Below are 18,558 nucleotides of genomic sequence, written 5' to 3'. Positions count from 1 at the left end.
TTGTTTCTCTAATCATAAAATTTATTGACTAAAGAGAAATAAACTTCATATAACTTTCTCACCACTAACACATTAAAATGAAATTTCCTTTCCCTGAATATACAATTGAAACAAACTTATGTTTTACTTATTCTGATATTACTCTTTTCTACCAGTAGTTTGGATTCTGAAATGTAGGTAGACTTTTAATCTCCTAATATTTTGTCATCAATTTTTGTGTTTATGCATTAACTTCATTTGGTTTAGTCATTATGACCTTTATTCTATTTGGATTTGCAAATATGGGAAAAATATCAGAGCAATGATATTTTCCTTAAAATTTATACTTCTGCGCGTACTATATCTGGTGTCATATGCTGGAAACATTTTCTGATATGCAGGCTGAAGAAAAACGTACTTATGCTGGGCTACGGAACTTTGACTACAATAATGGTTTTTCTAAAGAAGCTTCGAATATCAATATAAGTCTGTCTCAATTTTTATCAGATCCTCAGCAGCAGGAGAATGACAACTTAGCATGTCCTGGGCATGCGCAGCACCAATCTCATTGTGGACTTGAAGTGGAAAGGAGTAAATCATGTATATCTGATAAAGCAGAAATAAGTCATCATGGCCGGGAAGAAGTTCTGGTGAGACCCGTGAGTTACTTTTGCAGATAGTAACCTTCAACTATGAAACAACAGTCTTAAATCTTCTCGCTTTTAGAATTTTGCTTGCTCATATGTGATTCTTCATACCACTTATATACAAGACACATTAAAGCATAACTTGTTTGTGAGTATAGTAGGTATAAAGTATTGTTATCTGTTGCTTACTGTTACGTGTAATTATTTAATTATATACTAGTAAGACAGGAACATTGACATTCTAACTTTTTAAGCATCTTTTAATCTAGAAAAAGCTCTGAAATTCACTTTGAAACTTTTCGAAGGATATTTGCTCTGAAACTCATAAATGAAGCTATTTATCCCTTGCCTACGATTCATCACTTAAGGCATAACTAACATGTGCGGTTCATGCTCCTTGACGTGAACACTTAAACAAGATAGGAGAATATAAAAGATTTTTTGACTAAAATTCAAATGCCCCAAATTTTTTAGTTTCTTTTTCTTTCAAGGATTTTTTATCTTTTAATAAGGAAATTTAACTTTAGGTTATGTGTCTTCAGTATAGCCACGTGACTAGAAATGAGATATATATCTTATAGGTGTACCTTAGTTTATTATGATTTGCATCTGTGTTTAGCATATTTGGTTCTTATTTACTAATCAAGACTTGAATGTATCTATCGTACTTCGTATACCGCTACTAATCAAGACTTGAATGTATCTATCGTACTTCGTATACCGCTACATATTACATGTTCATAACATTTATAAATTAGAATATACTTGTGAGGCTTACGCCTCATGCTTTGAAGCTTACACCTTGCTTCCTAGAAGGGTCTAACGCTTCGCCTTGCGCATCTGCTTTTTGTAACATTGTTTCCTGTTAATAATATACTTGGTTTCCTACATGTCTGGCCATTATCGACTTATTGTTAAGAGCAGACTTGTGGAGGAATTATAGATCTGCTCAAGCTGCAGGTTATGAACTGAGTATGAATTAACTTAGGTTTTGCTTTTGTCGGTTTGGTCACAGTAAAATTATTTGTGTCAAAGAAAACCTTCTGCACAATGAGATAATCTTCCATGTATTAGTCTGATCTTTCTCACCAAACTTCATGAAAACCCTGCAAAGTTGATTTATAATCACTGTTGATAACATAGTGTTGAAGACAATGATAGTTGTTGCCTTAACGTACATGACTCTCACTGCTCAAACTAGGCGTTACATGCTCAAATTAAGTGGCAAGACCATGTAATTGGGTGCATGCATATCCGATTACAAAACTCATTCGTGCATCGCTTTTGGTGTAACACCCAATACTCGATGCCCAATCTATCCAATCCAGAATGCCGCTTTGAAGTGAAAATCCCTAACCTCTGCTGCATTCTCTCCCTTTCATGTCACTGACCTCCCTTCTTCCCTCCCTCCTAGGGCAGCAACATGGGGGCAGTAACTGTGAATTGGTGTTAGTGATTGCTAGTCAGCAGTGCTTAGGCAGCAATGTAACTCTAGTGGCTTGCTGTATGCAGCAAGAACTGCTACAATGATGTCTTGGTGAGGCTGAGGTGGACAATGGTGAAAGCAAGCTAATCAGGTTGCTTTTTTCCTCGTACTCTAATTCATTCACAAATTCGTTTTCTTCTCTTTTGCAAGTGATATTTTGAACGTCACTGGCAGCCAATGACTGATGCATCAAATGTTCTGGTCTGTGTGTTCCCTTTTTTTTTCCGTGGAATGCTTTTTTCCAGTGACTGACTCCACAGCACTTGCAGCATACTCTGCTCTAATGCACGGTGGGGAAATGTAAGATTTATATATATTTGGATTTTGGAACAGTCAATTGATTTTAAAGAATCTTAAACACTATTGCTGATATTTGCGGTGTTGATGTTTTAGGCTGTTGATCAATAAACGTGGTAGCTATTTCATATACTTTTTGTTTTGAATTTTCACTATTTAATATATACACATTATGTTATACACATTGTAATGTGAATACTTTCTACATTTTAGTATGATATAATAGAGAATAATGGGTATCCTTATCTAAACGTGGAATCTCATATAAAGAGACGTGGCTGAATCTCAACCTAGTTACCAAAGAGGGACAAAGAATACCTCATAATCACACTTGGCCGGTATTCATCCACATCATTGTATATGAGAGAGTCCTCTCATATGACATACGACACCCATTAATCTCAATAAAATATAATATAATATAACATAATATAATATCATATGATACGATATAATATGATATTACTATTTTTAAAGATTTCATACCCATGTTTCATTTTCTTCCTTTTAGGGATAGAAGGGTATTAAAAAATTTTAATCTTGTGTATTTAAGAGTCCTTTTAAATACATGAAATTTAGTCACACTTCGAAAATGTGAACATAAGGAATTTTTTTTCATTCAACTCTTAATAAATCTTGTAAAATATACATACATCTAATCATCACATTGATTTGAGTACTCAATCATCATCTCTTTCTATCTATCTACAATTTTAGCCAGAAAAAAACATACTTAGAAAAGATAGCTAATAAAAGTACTTAAAAAAATCTTTTAGATATTATTATTTTTAACATAATTCTAATCATGGTTAGGGATCTACTTATTGAACTCAGATCAGATTGTTTATCTAAAGAAATCACTGTTCAGACAAAATTTCTGATCTGATCTAGTTCACATCAATTCTATTTCTGTAACGAATGGTCAGACACAGATCTAATTTTGTTCATGTCAAAAAAATAAAATGCCATCAGATTCAGTTTTGTGTTGATTATGATGCTTCATCTTTCCATCGTTGTCTAGGTGGTTTGGATCATTAAATCTAGACCATGGATGGAAAGATCTTGATAACACTGCCTGTAGAATGAAGAACAACTCTTTGTTTATGCTTCTTCCACCTTTAAATGGCACAATTGGTGGTCAATATATGTGGTTGTATGCTGATATAATTCTAAAGAAATCACTGTTCAGACAAAATTTCTGATCTGATCTAGTTCACATCAATTCTATTTCTGTAACGAATGGTCAGACACAGATCTAATTTTGTTCATGTCAAAAAAATAAAATGCCATCAGATTCAGTTTTGTGTTGATTATGATGCTTCATCTTTCCATCGTTGTCTAGGTGGTTTGGACCATTAAATCTAGACCATGGATGGAAAGATCTTGATAACACTGCCTGTAGAGTGAAGAACAACTCTTTGTTTATGCTTCTTCCACCTTTAAATGGCACAATTGGTGATCAATTCTATTTCTGTAACGAATGGTCAGACACAGATCTAATTTTGTTCATGTCAAAAAAATAAAATGCCATCAGATTCAGTTGAGTTGATTATGATGCTTCATCTTTCCATCGTTGTCTAGGTGGTTTGGATCATTAAATCTAGACCATGGATGGAAAGATCTTGATAACACTGCCTGTAGAGTGAAGAACAACTCTTTGTTTATGCTTCTTCCACCTTTAAATGGCACAATTGGTGGTCAATATATGTGGTTGTATGCTGATATAGCCAACCAGGTTCTTGTACAAAATGGATTTTCAATGTGATTTGTGTCGATAAGAGATTAAATGATGATCATTTTCTACGAACTCTCAGAATTGCATTTCGGATGGAATGGCAATTGGTTTAGGAGAACCATAACTTAGTGCTCTTTTTGAGTTATAATTATACTAAATACTTGTGTATCAGACATGTGCAACTCATACTTATTGTCTAAATTAGTCATGATCCACGTGATCTGAACTGAGGATTATCATCTGTTAGATAAGTAAATATTTATATCTTTATCTATGATTAGTTTATCTTTTCCTCTGAAGAGGTAACATCATCCTATATGCCTTTTCCCTGCAGAATGTCAAAGTTATTTATATTAAATGTGTAAATTAATCACAATCTTTAATTCAGCAGCAGTACCTTAAAAGGAGAAGTTAAAAGAATCTGAGACGGCATAGGCTGATAGCTCTGTCCACATAACTGGAGCGAATACTAGGTATAAAAGCATTGTTAATCTGTAGATCACAGACAGACAGTAAAAACTGCATAGTTTCAGTTCTCAGGTTACACAGAGATACTTCTATGGCATTTCACATGTCTTGGTTGGAAATTTCTTTTTTATCTGTTAAATTAGCCCAATAATTTCAGTACAATATTTGTTCAAGATTTGGCTGAAGGTATATGACAAGGTGAGGAGTATAATTGTTATATGAATTTTCTGGTAATTTTTTTTCTTAGGAGTAAAATGACATGGTAGACATGTTTAACGTCATTCATGAAAGTCGGTTTCTTGATGAATAAGGAGCTTTTGTCTTATTCCATGGTTTTAGCTAAGATTGGTCGTGTATTTTTGAAAGTTTTTTCACTCTTCCTCTGTCCGTTTTATTTTATTTTTTTCTAGCTCCTCGTTTTCTTCCTTCCCCCAAATCTAGAAACTAATCTTATGTCAAAATTATCCAATACGACAAACAAAAACTAAAAAACCACCACCCCACCCAACCCCTATACAGTATGCTTCTTTTCCCATTTTCTGTTCCACAGATAAAATTAGAGAATGCCTTTTGTCATGTAATAACGTGTTCCCATCTTCAAGCATTTCTTTTACTGTAACATAGACTTTAAATCTACTTTGTGGGCTCTTGTAAGAACAAAATTCCAGAAGATGGTAGGGAAATCTCTTGTGATATCACTGACAAGTAGTTTAGAGTTTACATTTATTCATCAGCAACTTAACCATATTATTTATTTTCCTGTTTTAAAAGTTTATTTTGTCTCATGCTCCACAATGTTTTAATGAAGAAATCTTTATTTTATCAGGCTCCTTTTTTGGCTTGCAGAAGTTTGGGACTTAAACCTAAGAGAATGGCCCTTCCTTCTGGGCATCCAAACAAGGGTGCTTCTGGCTCCTGTTTTTTATGTTAATAGTGCTGGACTTTTTTTGTTAAAGCCAATGATTTTTATGTCAATGACTCAAAAGAACATATTCTCTGGATATGAGTCAAGCATATGATATCCCAGGAATTGTGCAATCAAAAATTCTATGGTTGTTTTGCATTGCCTTTGCTTATATACAAGTTCTTTTTTGAATAACTTATCCACAAGTCCATTCGTGAAATGACTATTTATCCATGTAAATTGTTGGGCATTTTTTTATGTTTTGAATGCTGATAGAAGTTTTGAGTACTTCAAATAGATTTGTAGAGAGAAATCTGGATAAGATAGGCTTTGCAAGCAAGAAAGTTCAGATAAGATTTACCAGAGAGGAATGGCCTGAAAGAATCAGTCAATATTCGAAGAATAATAGGAGAGGTAAAAGGAATGGTCAAATGGACTGGCATGGGCTTTTGTGGTTTAGAGAAGCCAACAGGTCTAGCTTCTCCTTGTCACAGTTTCACTTGCTCTTCTCTTAATAGTCGTTTTGAAGCGATTGCAAACATCTGGGGAAAAAAGCATTTATTTGCTTTAAGCAAAGGGTGCACTTAAGCAACATCTAGCACACTCTTAACCATGTCACTGCCAATGTTTAATTTTGTTCTGTTTCTCTTGTAATTTGTCAAAGAATATTTTGGGCAACACATCTTTCTGTATGTTGTGATAGTCAACTTTATTGTATATCATTATACATATTAATCTTATTGACTCTTTTTGTATAGTTTTAGTATCATATGCCTCTATTCATTATTCCATAATCTGTCTTCTGCTTCATAATTTCCCTGTTAATGTGTGCTTATTGAAATGCATGTCGTACAGGATGTTGTTATGGATAATTATGATCCTAAGGAATCATCATACTCAGGAAAAATGTATTTTAATACGGCTCAAGAAGGAAAATCATCTTGGAATATGTTAACTTCATCTCAAAGTGCGCTAGACGGTCAAGGTCATACCAGAAGTTCATTCCTAACACCTGCTCCTGAGGTCAAATTTGAAACTTCTGGACAAGCAGGGTTTGATCTCCACGATTCTAATATGGATGACCATTCTGTTCTATCAGGTCATTCTACTCAGGTGAAGGTTGAACCCTTTTATCATATGCAACAAATCTCATGCAATGAAGTCAGTGATAGTATCTCCCCTGCTGCTGTGGGAATGTCTGAGCTATTATGTGAATCTGGACGCAATGATGAGATTGATCATGTTACGTTGCAAGAACGGTATAAATTGATGCTATCCAGTAGAAATCGAGCCCTTGATGGTCAAAGTAACTTGGAATTTAGTGGAAATATTGAGAAATGTGCTACTGTATTTGCTTCACATAATAGGATACAGGGTAAAGACAGTGAAATTCTCCCTAGAGAAGAGAGACGTGAAGCTCCGTTGTAGGTGTACATTATATATGTTTTTCTATGTAATTTATTGTTATCTTATGCATTCTAACTTACATTAACTGCAGGGTCCATTTGGAATCAAGTGACAATGTCTGTGCACCCGAGGTAAACATATTCTATGTTCTATGCTTATTTTGGTTCAATGCATGATAGCGTATGAAAGAACACCGTATCATAAATTTGGTATTACCACCATCAAAAGCTTTTATTTTCTATCTACTATGGAAATAATTTTTGACAAATTGAGCTGTAATGTGCTGCAGAGTGCAGATTTTGTAGATCAAGATTCATAATGGTTATATTAGCATGTGGAATAGAGAAACATTAATAGGAAGTGGAATAGACTGCTGGATTTTATACAGATTCAGTTATTGTATTGGTGCGCACATAAAAATATTCATAAACTATCATCGTGTCACACTTGACTGCCATGAACTTCTTAACTTATAGGAAACAACTTGAACTTTCTACAGTTCTTTTAACTACCTTCCATTGCTTTTCCATTTGCCGGCATGTCACTGGTGTGCAAATGACAAATCTTGTTGGGACCTCCTAAATCTACAATCATAATTTGTGCACATTATGACATCTAAATCTATTTATCACCTTTTAAGAGGAAGGGGAAAGAGGTCAGTCTAGGACTCTTGTTAATGCTGCTAGAAAGTTTGATATTGACGAAAAGCTCAGGACAACATGTATCACATAATTAAATCATCTCTTCTCCATTATTATGAAGGGGAAAATGGTCAGAGGATTGCTCTTAGCGCTGATAAGCATTACAATGTAGTTCAAAAAGTCAAAAAGTTAAATGGTATTTTACTGTAATTTAAGAAGTTTGCGGTAGTTTTCATTTAAATTTTGACAAAGTTTGGTATTTTGTGGTTGCCATTTTATGCGAGATCAAGCTAATGCCTTGGAACAAGTCGATGGATTTAATATGCAAATCTGAACATTGTTTAGGAGAAAACTTCCATTTGGTTGTTTGAATAAAGCTCCTACTTTGAAAATTTCCCCCCTACCCTATTGCTCTCCATGATATCCTTTACTGGATGGTTTCTGTTTTGGGGTTCAATTTTCTCAACTCTTTGACAATCTTAATCACATGTATCATCTTAGCATTTTTCTCTATCCTATTGATTTCAGCGACATTCCTGTAGTGTGTTTCTGGTCTGATAGACCTTTATTCAATATAGAAAAATCCTCATTTATATACATACACCAAGACATGCATAATAATATATAATAGTGTAGAATAACAAAATCATTAGCCATATATGTATGCGTGGACTGACTCACGCGCACATATCTTTATCCATGGGTGTGCATCTATATAGATATATGTATCCATATTATATACGTGCAGACACACATACTTGCGAGGATACTGGATATGAGCTCGTTGAGCAAAATGAGAGTGGTGAGGTCCACCTGCTTCGGTAAACCTGGAAGTTGGAGGGAGAGTTTTGTTCCTTTTGTGTGTATCATTGCGCTTGCGTGTCTTTATAATTCTCTAATGTACTTCAGGAGGTCCAGATTGAGATTATCTTGTCAATGTTTGCATTTGGTTTGCTGTTTGACAATGAATTTCTACTGGTTAATGGCTTCATGTATGTGCAGGATTCTTCTTTCAGGCTTAACACCAATAACATGAAAAATTGCTTTGGTGGAAATATTAAGGATGGAATTCAACCTAATAATGCACAATTTCTGCATGAAGAATGTCATCATCACAGCACTCAATATGACTATGCAAGATCTAATCCAGTAACAGACTCACCAGGTGTTGTGTTATCAGATGGTCATCTTGCAGTTGGTCAGTCTTTTCCAAGTTTAATGTTAGAAGCTGACAGATCTGATGAAAATGGAGCTTCGGGGAATTTACTTGCGTGTGAAGCATCTTCTCCAGAAGTTAGGTTGCCTGTTAATACGAGAGAACCTGGACATTTGCATGGTAAATCTCTGCCTGACACTTCACATGCCTTTTTAGTCCAATGCTGAATTTTGATAAGAAAATACGGTCGATTATATTCACAAAAGCAACTTCGCTTTGGGATAACGTACTGATACGCTATGCTACACAGATATGGATGCCACTATGCACTCTTCTATGACTGCTCCATGTCTCTGTGAAGTCACAAGTCCAGATGACTCCTCCCCTGGAAGATGCAAATCTCAGCAACATCAGGAACATAGCTGCAGATGTTCAGATGGAACAGGCATTTTAGGCGCTGAACTGCTTGATTCAGTAGAAAGGATACTGCATCATAATGATTGCAATCATCCAAGTAAGACAACTAAATTTGTCTTCCCCATTGAAGTTAAAGCGGAGCCGTCGGAAGAAATTACCAAGTGTATCCCTGAAAAGAATGCTAAGGAACTTTCAAGTTCTTTTTCTGAAAGATTCTCGAGTTCCAACAAAAATCTTCTTGCTTCAGTTCTGTCGAGCTGTTCTGTCAGTGGCCGTCATGAGGACCATCCATCAATCTTGCCAGAGATCTATATTGTCAAGAAGGAAAATATTGATGGACCAGCGACAGACTTTATAGATCATATTCCACTAATGGAACGGATGCAGATGTTATCCTCAACTAGTGTCGCTAACTTGAGTCATGATAAAAGTGTGGACAATGCTCTACAAGCTCTACCCTCTCCAGAATGCGGTTCTTCTAATGTAAATCCTGAAAAAAAGCGTTTCTCGCTCAGGAGGAAAAGGAAAAAGACTGCCACGTGCGCATCAGTTTATTTATTTGTTTTCTTTGCGTCACTTATGCATTCCCTTTTATGCTGGTCTAACCATTTCAATAGGTTGCAAACTTATAGTTTAACCCCACCTTTGTGTATTGATATGTGCAGGGACTCGGTGGAAGCAGCGCTTGAGGAAGATGCTCCTGGACTTTTACAGGTATTTTGCATGGACACAATATGTTATGATGTGAAGAATATTATTTTTCTTACAAGCGATATTATTTGGACAGGTTCTACTTGATAAAGGTATAACTGTTGAGGAAATTAAGCTTTATGGGATTGTAGACAACAATGCAGATTTACCTATTTGCTCCTCTGAGGATTCTTTTGAAGAACTTGAGACTGTAATAGCCAAGGTCAGGCCTCTTGTCTCTCAAAACTGTGTTTATTTTTAACTTATTTTTATTCTTCCTATTTCGCATTTGCATTACATATTCAGACATTCTTATAGCTTTTTGATATTTGGGATATCTTCTGTTTAGCTCCTGGATTTATTTGTGTCCCAGAGTAGAATGCATCCCCTACTTCTAGATTGTTGTCCCTAATCTAGGTGATGTGAACTGGTCTTCTCGGATAATGACAAACCACTCTCTTGTCTGCATATCATTGGCTAGGGACTAAGACTAACTAAGATGGGATTGTCGTCAGTTCAGTGCCTGCTATAGATTTTGCCAATTTGGCCATGGGTTCTTGTGCTTGATAGGAGACACCCATTTTGATGAGAAAATGCATACGTGAAAGTGATGGTAGATTTTTGCATAGCATATTGAGCTGTTATCAAATAGTCAACAAATATTTACTGGTAGCAGATCCAGGCATTACAGCACATGCAAATAAATATAAAATGCTGACAGTAAATGGACTTTGGTCAGTTTCATTCTGCGATTTTTAGAATAATGCTTGGATTTATATTCATCTGAGAGATTGTGATGCCAGGATTATCCTATTGTTACAACCATCTTTTCCATCAAAAACCATGATGATGGCTAAGATGATACATTTAAGCATTTTCTTGCATTTTACCAATCATTCAGCACATAGGACATTTGATTAAACCATTTCAAGATCGAAATGGAGAGGATCCCAACTATTTCCATTAGATACTATATTATTTTCTGCAGAAAATCAACTATACCAGAGACCACACCTTCATTCAATACCCAGCTTAGACCTACAAATTTGATCTCTTTTTGTACATGAATATCTTATATTGTGGGGATTGGAATTTTTCTCAAAGGTAGAAGAATATGTTTAAACATAGTATGAGATAATGTTAACCTTCACCGATGACATTATTCAGATTGAACCTATATTCAGGTATCCAACCTCAGCTCACAGGTCAACTTTCTGTGGTTGGTAGCATTATTATATCAGATGACATTAGTAATTCAATGTGAAATCTGCAAAGAATCTTGAATATAATTCTCGTTTTTTACTTATCCATTGTAATTTTAAACAAAATAAGGAAGGGAATGTGACCGTATCACATCAGTATACGTGCTACATTTTTGGTGAAGGGGGGAGAGGAGCAAGAAGTTGAGACAGGGAGCGGGAGAGGATTCCTTCTCATCCTGTGAATTTTAGAAGTAGATTTTGAATGGAAAAATAATATTTGTCAAAAAAAAAAAAGAAAGGAAATATAAGCTGGAAAAGTGAGTCAAATTTTACTGAAGTTTACCATTCGAACCATTGGTGGGTATATGAATGTGATTCCCCTTCCATGTTGCAATAACAGTTATATCTTCAATGCTTTTGCCTGACCTTCAGTTATTGTGGAACATATTGAGAGGTTTTCCTTGTCTTTGTGAATTGAAATTGCGTAACTATACCTTGGACGTGCCTAGTTTTGCTGCAAGAGCATGCTTTGCAGTAGCTTTCCCACATGAATTTTCCACTCAAGGAGTGTTAAATTCAGATACGTGTGTAAAACGAGTGATAATCTCATTGGCAAATCTAGTTTCAGATATTGTCAAAATTCAATGAAGCATTAACATGATGCAATAATACTCAATACCATGTACTGTGCTGATGGAAAACTTGCGATGATGATGGTGATATAATGAGAATGATCCATTTTATCAATTTCTATTAGACTACATTTTAAGATTGGATTTGGAGATCTCTGATAAGGGAATCAATGCGAATGGTTAAAATCGGAGGGTATAAAAGATGCACCTCAAGGAACACAAGTAATGTGAAATTCACATCGACATCTGGTTAATTCAGTTTGAATAAAAAATATTACTTTTGGGCTTTCTTTCTTCCTTGAGGTATGACATGCGTTTTTATTTATTACGAACATCTAATCTGTACCCAAAAAATACATGTGGACTCTAGGATTCTGATCAGTCTTCCTGATTATCAATACCATTTATATATAGGAAATATGGGACATGCATTTTTATGAATTGCCGCCACTGTCAGACATGTAGTTCAACCTCTTATTTTTTAGCTCTGGGCACAACTTACCTCTACATCATGGTATAAATCTCTTTTAGTTTTTCTGTGAACATATGTGACATGTCAGGTTTGACCTACCCCTTTGCTCAACATCTAGTCTAGCATGACATCTTGTACATAATTATTACAATATTGCCATTCATTTGTTTTGTCTGATTATTTTTTTGTATAAAGATGTAATTTGTGATCCTTGTTGCATTAATCATTCGTTGCAGAACATGAACATGCCTCTTTTGTTGCCTTGATCAGCTGACTCTTTCTTTCTCTAAATCTATAGCTCTACCTGTTATATCTGTATATATTCAGGGAGATGTATGTGTCTTAGTGTTTACGTGCATAGCTTACATAATTTATGTGACTGTATGTAGACATGTGTATGTCTGTGAGCACATGTACATTCTTACATAGGTTTGTGTTTTTGCGTGTTTATTTATATTTCAAAATTTATGCTGATCATTATTTACTGTTTTATGTTCGTGTTCCGACATCTGTTGTACAATGCGGTTTTCACCTGGGTTTCAACCGTGGATTCCCAACTAAAGCAAATCATAATAACAAAAAATTTGGCGCACCTTTTTAGCATGTTTCCCCCAATGCTGATTTCTATGAGCCTCTTGTAAAAGTGTCTTCAGTTATTTTATGAAGTATTGTCTTGTCAATTTCAGTTATTTTCTGAGGGGTTATCTTGTCTCTTTCAGTTATTTTCTGAAGGTCCATCCGTTTTTAAGTTCCCTCACGTGAGGCAAATAAAGGGATTTAAAGCTGTTTACTGTTTAGCCTGCTTGATTTCACTTATTGAACAGGTGAGGAAGTTCTTTTTGAACCTTCAATTCAAGTGTTGCATTATAATTGTCTGTTGTATTTGTAGCTGTACTTGTTCACTTCATGATACGTTGTTTCTATAATTTGTAGGCTCGATATCTCCGCTTTCATCGGAGCCCTGTTGAGTGGGGATGGTGTAGGGACCTGCAATCTTTCATTTTTGTATTTGAGAGGCATAATAGGTTGGATTTCTTTTTCTTTGATGTTTTTTTAGGAAATTTCAGTTTGTATCTTCTCCGAAACCATAAAAACATACAATTATTTATAAATATTTTACTTTGACGCAGGATAGTTTTGGAACGTCCCGAATATGGGTATGCTACATATTTCTTTGAGCTAGTTGGCTCTTTGCCCATTGACTGGCAGATTAGAAGGTTGGTAACAGCAATGAAGCTTCCTTGCTGTAGCAGAACAATCTTACTTGAGAACAAGCCCCTGGTGGTAAGATTTTCCAGGTTCTTTCTTTGTCATGTCTGTGACTTGCAGAAGGATCAGATGTTCTTTATTTTTTGCAATAATTTATTATACTCGACTATAGCTTATCTTTTTCTTGTTTATAGTTAACATGATTGTAAACAGTAAACCAGAAACCGATAGTTTTCAGGCTAATAATCGAATTTGGGAAATTCTGAATCCATGTTGGATTCGGGTCAGATTTGGATCTAGAATACTAGATGCAAATTAGATATGGACCATTTCAGATTTAGTTTGATTCCAGTCCAAAAATCGAAAATCTGGCCCAATATCATACACATCTATTTTCGGGGTGACATGACTTTTCTCTTCTGAGACTAATGAAAATTCCATTTATATTTTGAACATGATAAATTCTTGTCTATTTTTTAGTACGCAATAGCATAAATTATGTGAAGTCTATTTCAATTTAAAATAAATGTTTGATGAAAAGGGTAATCAAACTTAAATTCTGCTTTTTAGTTTTGGGTTTAGGTTGGATTCGGAGTAGGCAATGAAGTTGGTCAGATAAGACATTTTCTTATCAGATTTAGATCCTACATACGTCCCATTGTGATGAGGAGCAGCGTGAGGGACCGATCCGATCTGAGAGTGGTTGAATGGTCTTTGAAAACTATTTAGATTTGTTCGTAGCAGTGTTTTAAAAGAAAAAGGCGAGGAGGTCCTATGTTGTTTGAGGTGAGAAGCGCCAAAAAAGCCAATCACCTAAGTAAACCAACTAAGTAAACCAAGGTGATAAATATTCAAAAAATTCACATAAACATTGCAAATAATATGCAAATCTCAATAAATAGAAACACAAATCTAATAAGTCATAAACTATCCAAATGAAGTAACGAATATTGAATCGTAATATTAATGTGTAACTGCTAACACATATAATTAAGCAACAAACTTTGAACTTTAAGATTCAAACCGTGGCATGTTCTCAAAATGATAGTAATCAAGTATATTTCAACAAAAAAAAGCAAAAAATCGACAATGAAAAAAAACAAAATAATTCAGTAACAAAAACAAACTTTACTTTATCAGACATCTTTCGCACCCTTAAAATTTTGAAATAGAGACAAAACACCTCACTCCTTGCATCACATGTGTTAGGCACCAAGGCAAGGTCACAAGGCACCAAGGCGAGCTATTGAGGCGCTAAAAGGCGATCATCGTAGTAACCTTTATCACCTGACATTCTGACAATACGCAAGGCACTAAGTTACAAGATCGCCTTGCCTGAGCGTCTGAGGCGCTAAAAGATGATCGTCTTAGTAACATTCCTCGCCTGACAATATGTAAGGCGCTAAGTTACAGGATCGTCTCGCCTGAGCGCATGAGGCACTAAGGTGCATCGCCTTTAAAACACTCATTCGTCGTCTTGATGGAATGCGATCAGCCGCATTAGAAAAGGAAGATGGGGGCACATAAACAGTTGTTCATCCGTTAACAGTAACTTGGATTACTGTTTACCCTCTAACAGCATGTTGAGTCACTGCTCATCAGTCATCAGTGACCAGTAACACTATAGGGATTTCTGTGTTGCTTAAAATTAATCAAGGGTTAAGATTTGAGGTAGGTTTTGTTAGGGTATTTGGATGGATGGCTAGGATTGAAAGCCAAATAACTAGGCTTCACACCTAGGGGCTGCACACCCAAGGGCTTCACACCCTAAGGAGGCAAAATCACATGATAAAGAACACGTCATGTTCTCAAGAGAGAATTCTCATAACCGAAACTTTATTCATTAATATCTAATTCCTCATCAATATCTAATCCTCATGGGCGATTACAACTTTATCTATAGAGAAAACTAAACTTGAAAATTAAATCAAATCCAAAACCAAAAGGAAGCAAAATGAAATGCCAAATAAAGTAAATTCTCAAAGATCCTAAATGATCCTTAAATCAAATCCTAAGAAAATCTTACCTAAAAATAAAGATTATATCATATAATATTAAAATAAAAGAGATTCTAGTAAATCCTAAAATCTTTTGATCAACAGCCCATGAACGTTCTGCATCTTATCAGAATCCGAGCCTTTACAATCCTACTCGTTAATTCTTGTTTTCTATGCCTTAATCTGCATGTGCGAGCAGTCTGTTAATCAGTTAAAATGTTACATGTTCCTATATTTGTTAGACTAATCTTCATTAAAGGTGATTTGAGAGTCCATATTTTCAAATGGAATGATATAACCTGAAGCCAAAGGGTATAAACTAATTTACGAAAAACAGTTGGGAGTGGAGAATATGCATTTATTATTAACTTATTTGCTTATACAGCTGAAGATATATTCAATTAAAGAAAAGGTAAAATTATAGCATAGATCAAGCGTCGCTAGTGGAATAATGATTGGTCTTCTGCTGGCAAAAAGGATACATCACTTATGTGGACAGGTCTTATTTTTTTTTCAGTTTCCTTACTCCTTTGGGTTGTCATCCAAATCTACGAAACGACCCAAACCTCTAACAGTAGGAATAATGTAAGTGGCAGATGTCCTGCAATCTTGAGGTTGTTGCTGTGCCTTCTGAAGATCCATTATGATCCTTATGATGGTAGATATGGCATCCACTGCTAAACCATCTAGTCACTTTCTACAGCTACAATCTTGTTGTAGAAAAATAATGCTCCCTTTTAAGGTTTGACTTCTTGCCTAGTACTTGATATTTTTCCTACATGCAGATAAACTCTATGGTTCTCGAGTTATATATGATATTTGTGGTATTGCTGGGCTGTAAGACTTCTTAGGCAGCATACCATGCACAATCAAGCTCTAGATTATTAGATAGTTCTTTCCACACTCTAGACACTACTAACACGTTTAGTCTATCTATGACTCTTATCTTAGTTATCCAAACCTGTGTATTTTTGAATATTCTATTACCAATCCATGTCTGTGTTGGACACGTCTTTGATATTTTCAGAGTCCTTGATTTTCTAATATATTTTAATTTCCAGCACTGTTTAGAACCACTTATTGAAAATTTGAAGTTACTTATTTCATACTAATTTCGCATGAGACATGCATCTCATTTTCCACATATATCAGAACCATATTTTATTGGGAAGAAACATCCAAACAATGACTTGTATATAATAAAGATAAAATTAGCTTGAGAGGTGAGATACACAGTTATTCTAGAGAAAGATGATCGGGGTCTATTTCCAATTCAAAACCATGAGAATGTATTTAAACATTGCATTTTATTCTAGCATTAGAATTTGGAAGCAATGTTACATTAAACGCTGGGCGCTTCTAGGCGTCGGACTTGGCGCCCAGCGCTTAGTCGCCTAGGCGGGCGCCTAAGCGGTTTCTGGGCGTTTATTTTTCTTTTTTCATTTAAGTGGTGGTCGATGAGGTTTTGCTGAAGGTCGGATGAGGTAGTGAAGATGTTCATATTTGGAGGTTAATGGAGTTTGGAGGACGTGTAGGCTACGACACATAAAATCACAATCAATGCCTACAGGGTGCAATCTACGTAAGCAGACAATGCTCCCCTAAACGATCGTAAAATCTAGGTGGGTAGCCTAAATACCGCCTAGGCGCTAGGCGCTAGTTAGGCGGCCTAGGTACTGTCTAGGTCTAGGCGTACGTCTAAACGGACTAAGCGGAGGTTTTTTAAAACAGTGTTTGGAAGTGTGCATGTCTTGCATTATCACGTGTGATATTGTCGATCTGTATTTCGTATCTATACCCATGCTTCATAGTTTTTGTTTTGTTAATTTTTTAATGCTTTCTTATCTCTCTTCCTGATGAGTTGCCAGTATAGCTTTTGTTTTGTTAATTTTTTAAATGTTTTCTCATCTCTCTTCCTGATGAGTTGCCAGTATAGCTTAGATGATGTTCCATGATTATTTTTTCTTGGAAGGATCTCTTCGGTTAGGAAATGACTCTTCAGCAAGAAAAAGTGTTTATCAATGATACATATTCTAGAGTACGCAACCTATCAGAACCCCACATGGTGCAGGGTGATTTAAGTCATTGAGGGGGACACTGAAATTACCTTAGTTCCCCCCTTAACCCCACATGCTAGGGCTGAGAACGCCCTACACTGTGCGGAGTGTTCTGATAGTGTTTATATTCCATATTCTGATTGGGAAGCTCAAACGGGACTTAATTTTGATAACATAGATGGTACACCTTATGATTCCTGAGCTGGATACCTGAGCTGGAATCCAAGGCATACGAATGAAATGTAAAGAAGTACAAACTACTCAATTGGTTCGGCTTTATATGTCTTAACTGAAAGTTGAATTTTGTTCATGTGTAAGGTAAACAAGATAAGGCATTCATAAGTAGCAAGCATGATGGAATTGTGTAATGACTGATACAACCTTTAAGCTGATTATATATTTACCTAAAGTTCACTACTCAACACTTCATTCTTATAAAGGTTGGCGAAGATCTGACAGAAGGAGAGGCTCTTGTCATGGAGGGATATGGTTGGATTCGAAACACTGGTCTGGGGACATTGCTCAATTACTGCGATAGGGTTGTGCATGATAAGAAAATGGAGAGGTACAACTCAGAATGGAGGAACAAGATTGGTAAGCTGCTAATGAAAGGCCATGATGGCGGACGCACTATACTCTCTAATCTTCCAAAGAAGGTTGCTCGATATATGGAGTATCGAAATCCAGAAGTTAAGCAAGATGCACCCGTACCCTCTAATCTCCCGAAGAAGGTTGCTCAATATATTGAGTATCAACATCCAGAAGTTAAGCTGGAGCTGGAAGTGTAGTGTATAGACACCGATGAAGACAATAGCAATGTAAATATTGGGTTTGAGCAGTAATTTAACAGCAAGAAATCTACAAGCCGTGTATGTGCTGTTGTTTATTTGTGGTGTTCATCTTTGCTCCAACAGATACATGATGCTTGTAAAGTTGTTTTGTCTGCCTCCTAAATATCTTAGACGGTGCTTGTGTTTGCTGCTCCTGGATGAAGTAGGGGCAGTCTCTTCAATAACGTCTAGTTGTAACATAGGTCATCCAGCTAAAAAACGTACGTTTAGCGAGTTGTTTTCCTTCATTTGACATGGTTGCTGATTGTTGTAACTGCTGTTGCTATGTATTTCATTAAAGTGCAAAAGTTCAGCTTCCATTAAAATTAGCG

At 35.7% G+C, this 18,558-nt stretch overlaps 1 protein-coding gene across 4 annotated transcripts in view; it reads left to right on the top strand.

Moving 5' to 3' along the window:
* The window catches only part of LOC109833768, a 20,975-nt gene extending 2,496 nt beyond the window's left edge, over positions 1 to 18,479 (top strand). The window contains exons 4-15 of one of the 4 annotated variants that reach the window (XM_020401574.1): positions 381 to 638; positions 6,372 to 6,501; positions 6,616 to 6,940; positions 7,015 to 7,054; positions 8,567 to 8,900; positions 9,031 to 9,676; positions 9,803 to 9,851; positions 9,925 to 10,050; positions 12,853 to 12,957; positions 13,067 to 13,158; positions 13,264 to 13,417; positions 17,837 to 18,479. In XM_020401574.1, coding sequence (XP_020257163.1) covers positions 381 to 638; positions 6,372 to 6,501; positions 6,616 to 6,940; positions 7,015 to 7,054; positions 8,567 to 8,900; positions 9,031 to 9,676; positions 9,803 to 9,851; positions 9,925 to 10,050; positions 12,853 to 12,957; positions 13,067 to 13,158; positions 13,264 to 13,417; positions 17,837 to 18,184 — 2,607 coding nt within the window. In that variant the 3' untranslated portion in view covers positions 18,185 to 18,479. Of the gene's footprint in view, positions 1 to 380; positions 639 to 6,371; positions 6,941 to 7,014; positions 7,055 to 8,566; positions 8,901 to 9,030; positions 9,677 to 9,802; positions 9,852 to 9,924; positions 10,051 to 12,852; positions 12,958 to 13,066; positions 13,159 to 13,263; positions 13,418 to 17,836 lie in introns of all 4 variants that reach the window. The other 3 variants (XR_002245343.1, XM_020401573.1, XM_020401572.1) reach the window with 3 other exon arrangements.

This window comes from Asparagus officinalis, chromosome 3, assembly GCF_001876935.1.
Source record: "Asparagus officinalis chromosome 3, Aspof.V1, whole genome shotgun sequence".
Lineage (NCBI taxonomy): Eukaryota > Viridiplantae > Streptophyta > Magnoliopsida > Asparagales > Asparagaceae > Asparagus > Asparagus officinalis.
Note: the sequence above shows the minus strand (reverse complement) of the source record. Positions and strands in the feature narration are given on the sequence as shown.